Consider the following 8626-nt stretch of genomic DNA (forward strand, 5'->3'; position numbering starts at 1 on the left):
CTCTCACAAACAGTATGTTTGCTTCCATTATACTGCTGGCTGTCTTCTTTGCTTCTGGGCTGGTAAGGATGTTTTAGCCTGTACACACAGAAAGTGTATGATGTGAGCAATTGGCCTGATACCACATGCAATCCATTCCTTCGCCCAGCCCCCCAGCATGCCCAGCTGAAGGGGAGGGAGAGAGAGCCAGGCTATGGGTGGCAAGTGACATGCTACATCTGGTGACAGTGGCAAGTGACATGCTACATCTGGTGACAGTGGCAAGTGACACGCTACATCAGGTGACGGTGGCGACACACTACATCTGGTGGCAGGCAAAGATGGCACGCTGCATCTGGTGGCAAGTGACAAGCTCAGGGTTCCCACTGATTCTGCATTATGGTGAGTTGAACTATTTAATTATATATTACAATGTAGCAATAGAAATAATGTGATTCAATCATCCTGACACCATATTAAGCATGGTGCCGGGATGATTTAAGTGCTAACACGTCCTTTGGAAGGATTATTTCATTTACCTTCTCTGTGCAAATGTTTTGCACAAAGCAGCCCAGATCCTCCTCTTCTGGGGTGCCCTGATGGCGCTCTGGACTCCTCCTCTTTATTGGGTATCTCCAGGAAGAGCCGCTTTCCCTGGGAAGCGTGCGGACGTGCTCAAAAGTTCATTGACACAGACAGCAGGACTTGGCCCCACCCCCGGCTCCCGCGTCACTAGATTTGATTGACAAATGCGGAGCCAATGGCTCCTGCTGCTATCAATCTATCCAATGAGGACAGAGACAGCGGCTGGGGCCGCTGGGCTCCTGCACATCGCTGGAACGAAAAAGGGAAAAAGGGGGGCTCTGGGGGCAGCTGCAGCATAAAAGGTTTTTCACCTTAATGCGTAGAATGCATTAAGATGAAAAACCATAAGACTTTACAATCACTTTAATGCTGGTAAAAGTCAGGATGTGGTTGGTATGCTTGCAGTTTAGACTTACCGAAACACCTGTAAACTCAAAAGTTTAGAATTAGCGGTGATAAACTGTTGAGCATTATCCTCAGGTGTTGTGCCATTGACTCGTTGCCATAGAAACATTTGTAAAGGGGAGAAGTTAGTAAGATGACCACGCCCATGTGGGGGCACTGGAAATATTTCTGCATCCAGGCGTCTGTGACCCTAGGATCGGCCCTGCGTGTCGGCACAGGAGGCAGAGACTGCAGGAGAGGAGCTGACCAGCTGACGGCCAACAGCAAACAGCGGGAAGAGGGAGGAGCTTTCTGCTGTGAGCAGAGACCCCATGTTGGAAGAGGCAGCGCTGGAGGCACGACTGACACTGAGAGAAAGTAAGTGACAGCGCCACTGATCCCATCCCCACATCTGCCTGACTGAAACCCCCCCACATCTGCCTGACTGAAAACCCCCAAAAATCTGCCTGACTGAACCCCCCCGAACATCTGCCTGACTGAACCCCCCCACCACCACTGCTGCCTCTGACTGAGCTCCCCCCCACCACCACATCTGCCTCTGACTGAACCCCCCCCCACATCTGCCCCTGACTGAACCCCCCACCACCACCACCACATCTGCCTCTGACTGAACCCCCCACCACCACCACATCTGCCTCTGACTGAACTCCCCCCCCACATCTGCCTCTGACTGATCCCACCACCACCACCGCTGCCTCTGACTGAACTCCCCCCATCACCACCACACCTGCTTCTGATTGAACCTCTCCACATCTGCCTCTTACTGAACCCCCCCCCATCACCACTACATCTGCCTCTGACTGAACCCCCCACATCTGCCTCTGACTGAACCTCCCCACCACCACCACCACATCTGCCTCTGTCTGAACCCCCCCACCACCAATGCCTCTGACTGAACCCCCCCAACCCTCACCACTGCTGCCTCTGACTGAACCCCCCCAACCCTCACCACTGCTGCCTCTGACTGAACCCCCCCCAACCCTCACCACTGCTGCCTCTGACTGAACCCTCCCAGCCCTCACCACTGCTGCCTCTGACTGAACTCCCACCACCACCACTTCTGCCTCTGACTGAACCCCCTCCCACATCTGCCTCTTACTGAACCCCCCCAACACCACCACATCTGCCTCTGACTGACCCCCCCACCACCACCACATCTGCCTCTGTCTGAACCCCCCCACCACTGCTGCCTCTGACTGAACTCTCCCCAACACCACCACATCTGCCCCTGACTGAACTCCCCCACATCTGCCTCTGACTGAACCTCCCACAACCACCACATCTGCCTCTGACTGACCCCCCCCACATCTGCCTCTGACTGAACCTCCCACAACCACCAAATCTGCCTCTGTCTGAACCCCCACCACCACTGCCTCTGACTGAACTTCCCCCCACCACCACCACATCTGCCTCTGACTGAACCCCCCCACACCTGCCTTTTACTGAACCCCCCACCACCACCACATCTGCCTCTGACTGAACCCCCCCACACCTGCCTTTTACTGAACCCCCCACCACTACCACATCTGCCTCTGACTGAACCCCCCCACACCTGCCTTTTACTGAACCCCCCACCACCACCACATCTGCCTCTGACTGAACCCCCCCACATCTGCCTCTGACTGAACCTCCCCACCACCACTACATCTGCCTCCGACTGAACCCCCCCACATCTGCCTCTGACCGAACCCCCCCACCACCACCCCCATCTGCCTCTGTCTGAACCCCCCACCACTGCTGCCTCTGACTGACCCCCCCAACCCTCACCACTGCTGCCTCTGACTGAACCCTCCCACCACCACCATCACCACTACCTCTGACTGAACCCCCCCACCACCGCTGCCTCGGACTAAACTTCCTGATAAATACAATTATAGTTTTAATTGTCTTGATATAAAATAATGGATGTTGGGACCTTTTGGTGGGCGTAATTTTTTTTTCTTATATTTGCTCGTAGTATCCTTTAAATATAAAAAAAATGAAGCACACTTGGCAAAGAGAAAAAAAACATACTACTACAGAAAGCTTAACCAAAGTCCAGCTCATTACAAAATTTCCATGTTTATGAAAAGCACATAAGCGCAATATATCAATATTTGACCAAAGATAGAAAGAGAATAAATATATTGGATTGTTCTTTGCTTCTGTGTTTAATTAAAGAAAACTACACCACAAATCAAACATTCTGTTAAATGCTATAGAAACAGCTGCTAAATGGGTGATAAAACTCACAAAGGAAAGGATGCATGAAAAGGACACGAGGATGGCTGGGCTATTAAGAAAAAATAGCCTAGTCATAAAGAACACATAAACACGTTTTTAGTGTGGCCTTTTATTGTGGCCAACCTAAGGCACATCTGTGCAATAATCATGCTGTCTAATCATAATCATATAAAGGCAAGTTACACTATAGGGGAGAATCTCTAGGGGTTTCCAGTATGGAGATGGATTTAGGGGTCCTAGTAGAAGACAGACTGAGCAATAGAATGCTGTGTCAAGCTGCAGCTTCCAAAACCAGCAGAATATTAGCATGCATTAAAAAGGGAATTTACTCCAGGGATAAAACGATTATGCTGCCACTTTATAAAACTCTGGTTCGGCCACATCTGGAGTATTACATCCAGTTATGGTCACCAATCCTCAGAAAGGATGTGCTGGAGCTGGAGAAAGTCTAGAGAAGGGCAACTAAATTAATATGGGGACTGGAGGACCTCACTTATGAGGAACGACTACAAGCGCTAAATTTTTTCTTCCCTGGAAAAGAGATGCTTGAGAGCCACTAATCTCACACAGGTACACAAACCAGTGACGCAGTGCGACTTGAGCCTATTTAAAGTTAATGGGCTTAAACCGCACCGCACTGAATCGCATGTGAATTGCACAGGAATGAAATGCTGTTTCTGTGCAATTCACATGCGGGCTATAGTGTAAACTGGGGCTAAATCACAGTTTCTCTCTCTTTGTAAAAACATACCTTCTATGCACAGCAGCAGCAAGAATGAAAATCCCTGGGGCAGCAAAGAAAAGGGTTAAGCTTCTCAACTGCTCTCTTGGCTCTTCTCTTCCCACTAGCCAGGCAAAACTCTTTAAAGCGGTTGTAAACCCTAGGCTCCGAGATCACAGCAGACGGTGACTGTAGCCATGAAATTAAGAGACACTTGTTCCTTGGGAGGAAACCAATGGCAAACCTAGGCAACAATATAAAAAGCAGAGACATCACCCTACCGACAGTGCTGTATAGTCAAAACTATGGTATTCCCAGTAGTAACCTATGGCTGTGAGAGTTGGACCACAAGGAAGGCTAAATGCCAAAGAATTGATGGTTTTGAACTACTGTGTTGGAGAAGACTCTTGAAAGTCCCTTGGATGGCAAGAAGATCAAACCAGTCAGGCCACTTAATACGAAGAGAGGACACATTGGTAAAGACCCTGATGCTGGGAAACAGGGAAGGAAAAAGGAGAAGAAGATGACAGAAAATAAGATGGATAGATAGCATCATCGAAACAATGAACAGGAAGTTAAGCAAGCTCCGGGAGGTAGTGGAGGACAGAAAAGCCTGGTGTGCTATGGTCCATGAGGTCACAAAGAGTCGGACATGACTAAAGGACTGAACAACAAAACCCAGCTTGGTCATTTTTACCTACAGGTAAGCCTTTAACAAGGCTTACCTGTAGGTAAAATTAATATCTCCTAAGGTGCACCATTTAGGAGATATTCACTCTGCATGCAGCCAGTGACATCACTGGCACATTCGCTCTAAAGGTCCAGCATACCTTGCAAGAACTTCAGAGCTTTGTGCCAAAACCAAGGGCTCCCATGTGGGAGTGACGTAATCACGGCTCTGGCCAATCGCATAGCCGGAGCTCACGAACGCGGAAGAAAGACAGCCCTCTCAGCGGTGACTTTACATCGCTGGAGGGCTACGTTCCAAGGTTAATGCAATGCATACTAGCACATTATGCCATTGTCTTGCAGGTTTTTTTTTTTTTAACATCCACAGTTTACAACTAGTTTAAGAAAATAAAACATATAGAACCTAGTGAGTGTGTTCTTTATCCAAAAGTACACTTTCAAATTTAATCATCAGTACAAGACTTTTGTATAGTACTGACTTTTGCATTTAGGAAATATATTGTACGCACATGTCAGGTAAACACTGTTTTACAGAAGCAACTGTGTTTACACCGCTACGGCTGTGTATGGCAGTCTGTACATACTAGCTGTGGCTACCAGGACATGGAAAGGCTTGGAGAATTCTACACTAGACATATAAAATTCCTGCAAATATCCACATGCATGAAGCCTTAATCATTATCAGTTTTGTGTTTAAAAATGTACAAAGCACAAACAAGCACATCTGTTTGTATAAATCACAAACAAATAAATTATTGTATTTATACGCAAGTATGTTTTTTAGCATATTTTGTATTCTTCTATTATTATTATTATTATGTCTCCACCTCTAGCACGTGCAGTCATTGTGCATAGATTAAATATGAAAGCAGGCAGCACTGTTAGTACACATTGATATACTAGGGAGTGTCATAATGACTATGCAGTTCATATCTTTTTTCATCTGAGCAGTGTGTGTTAATTGTTTGTTAAGTGATATGAATTTTCGGAGTGTTTAGACTATGATATGTGTTAGGCTACAAATCTCCAGAGTATGTACTTGCACTGTATCTATGGGATGTTCTCCCTGGTTTTGAAAAACTTGTGCCACAGCCAGCACTGTTATCAGTACATCTAAATAGCTTTGGCACCAGAGTGTGAGAACTGACATTGTAACATAGAGACACTAAATTTAGAAGTGTAATCACCTCCAGGATCCTGGAATCAGAAAGCATGCAGAAAACCAGCTCAGTTCACTCTTCAGTTTTTCCTCTTTATACAACTTCCTGTTCTTCTGACAGAACAGACAGCTTATGGTTCCTATCTATCATAAACACATAAGATAAGAAGGTTTATACAATGGTACTGGATAGATTGCAGTCATCCCACAACCAGAGCAACTTCACCTGCTGCTTCTTTGAGGACCCTGTGCTCTCCTACTTGCTTCCTCCAATTCTGATCATCATCTTTGTTTTGGGATCATTATTTAATGGCGTTGCTTTGTGGGCCTTTTGCTTTCACATCAAGACTTGGAAATCTAGCACGGTCTATCTCTTCAACCTGTCAGTGGCCGATTTCTTGCTCATAATCTGCTTGCCCTTCAGAACAGACTATTACTTGAAGAAGAAAATCTGGCTCTATGAAGATGTCCCATGCAGGGTGATGCTGTTCATGTTTGCTATGAACAGGGCAGGAAGCATCTTTTTTCTTACACTAGTTGGCTTGGATCGATACTTTAAAGTTGTCTACCCACATCATAAAATAAACTCCATGTCCATCAAAGCTGCTGTGGTTACTGCCTGTGCTGTATGGCTTGTAGCTATATCAGTGACTGCCTTCATTCTCACTAAAGACCATACTGGAGGGATCATGTCCAAAGAAGCATACTGTGACAGCTTTATTGTGTGTCCTTCAGACTCTTGGTGGCATGATCTTCTTTTCATTATTGAGTTTTTCTTTCCTCTGTGCATCGTCCTGTTCTGTTCTTACAGCATTATCTGGAAGCTCAGAAAGAGAAACTTGGACAGAGACACAAAGATTGCAAAAGCTGTCAAATGTATCTCACTTGTTGGGGTGATGTTCTTTATATGCTTCCTACCAAGCGTGTCCTCCAGAATTGAAATCTTAAGACTCAGAGCATCCCTACAGGGAAATAGCTGTAGCATCTACAGAACTGTAGAAACTGCTTTCTTCATTACTTTATGTTTCACATACATGAACAGTGTTTGCAATCCTTTGATTTACTACTTCTCTAGTCCTTCAATGAGAGCTTTTTATTTGCAGATTCTATTAAAATTTAGAATGCACTCTAAATGTTCCTGTCCAAAATCACGTGTATGCTTCTAAGGACAAATAGACAGCTATGGTGGACCTATCCTAACACCAGTTAAACTGTTATGGATAGGGCATATGATCTAAGAAGGTCATTACCTCAAATTTATTTTTTATTATGGGAGAAAATGCTGATTGGATATAGATTGAAACCATAAAGAAAATGTAAACATATATTCAAGAATACATTATACAGTAGTGTCTTGTTTGTTACAGTGCATATTGCTACAGGTTTTCTCTGTATGTACATATATATTGAGTCTTTGATTTTAAAGCATATCTAAACCCAAAACAAAAATACATATAATGTATATTTTGCAACTTACCAATACTTACATATGGTGGTTGCATTCATTTTCTCGTCTTATGTTATTTTTTTCCTCTTACTATCACTTGGTGATTCAGCCAGTAACATGTTTCTTGTCCTAGTGGCTCCCCTCTTCATGTAGAAGCAGTGTAGCTATCACTTTTTAAGCAGTAACAGAAACAGATTTTTTTATTTTGGGATAATTTGCTGCTACGAATTCACAAAAATATTAAGCTGCGATATATATTCTTTGTTTTGGGTTTAGAAACACTTTAAGGATCTATAATTATATTTTAAATGGCTGGAATGACTTGTGGAGTGTTTCTACAAAATATGCAAGCGCAATTAGACTGAAATTCAAATCAAATATATAGTATTAATTAGCTGCTAGATAAAATAATTTAAAAAAAATAGGACTGATGATTTTATTTAAAAGCAAATGGTCAGAATAGAAATATGGGAGCTGCAATGGTTGATTTGTCTTTGGGCCATTGACCTGGAACAAGCATTTGTATATCTGGTGGTTCACCTGGTGTGTTTATACTGGTACCTGGTCAGAAACTTTAAGCTGATAAGGAAAATTGGGGGTTATTTACTAAAGGTAACTCCACTTTGCACTACAAGTGCAAAGTGCACTTGAAAGTGCAGTCGCTGTAGATCTGAGGGGGATATGCAAGGAAAATAAAAAACAGCATTTTAGCTTGCATATGATTGGATAATAAAATCAGCAGAGCTTCCCCTCATTTCAGATCTACCCCTCAGATTTACAGCCACTGCACTTCCAAGTGCACTTTCAGTGCAATTTCAAGTGCACTTTCCATTTGTAGTTTGCACTTGTAGTGCAAAGTGGATTTGCCTTTCGTAAATGACCCCCATTGTCTAAATACAGGAGTCATGTTTATTCTTACTTTATTACTGAATTTTGGTGTGCTTTGTTTATTTCTTCCAGATCTGTGCAGTATTCCATTGTAAAATTTTGCCTATGTGCAGGCGCCTCCTGTAATAAACACCAATCACTGATGTTCTCTACTTGTGCAGAGTGACTGATCTTGACTCCGCCCCCTCCTGTAGTTTTCTGTAGTGGGTGGACCTGCTGGGCCCCTCCCACAGCTCTGCTCAGTGATGATGGATGTTGCTGATAAGTTTGCAAAGTAATATCAGGGTTTGCAAAGGGATTTGGTGCACAGAAATTTGATTTATATTCTCTGTGGCTATTGAGGAATACATTTAACCACTTCAGCCCCGGAAGGATTTACCCCCTTCCTGACCAAGCCATTTTTTGCGATACGGCACTGCATCGCTTTAACTGACAATTGTGCGGTCGTGCGACATTGTACCCAAACAAAATTTATGTCCTTTTTTTCCCACAAATAGAGCTTTCTTTTGGTGGTATTTGATCACCTCTG

The 8626-nt window shown here is 44.4% G+C and overlaps 1 protein-coding gene across 1 annotated transcript; it reads left to right on the forward strand.

Annotated features, from left to right (window-relative positions):
* The first annotated feature begins 5823 nt into the window (after nucleotides 1-5823).
* On the forward strand, nucleotides 5824-8249 carry HCAR1 (hydroxycarboxylic acid receptor 1). Its single transcript, XM_073614177.1, has one exon. It carries the CDS (start codon nucleotides 5942-5944, stop codon nucleotides 6926-6928), a length of 987 nt encoding a protein of 328 aa, XP_073470278.1. The 5' UTR covers nucleotides 5824-5941; the 3' UTR covers nucleotides 6929-8249.
* Nucleotides 8250-8626: the final 377 nt, after the last annotated feature.

Source organism: Aquarana catesbeiana, linkage group LG01, assembly GCF_042186555.1.
Source record: "Aquarana catesbeiana isolate 2022-GZ linkage group LG01, ASM4218655v1, whole genome shotgun sequence".
Classification (NCBI taxonomy): Eukaryota; Metazoa; Chordata; class Amphibia; order Anura; family Ranidae; genus Aquarana; species Aquarana catesbeiana.

Excerpts from the sequence above, each read along its gene's own strand:
- HCAR1 (XM_073614177.1), top strand. The coding sequence starts at position 5,942 with ATGGTACTGGATAGATTGCAGTCATCCCACAACCAGAGCAACTTCACC.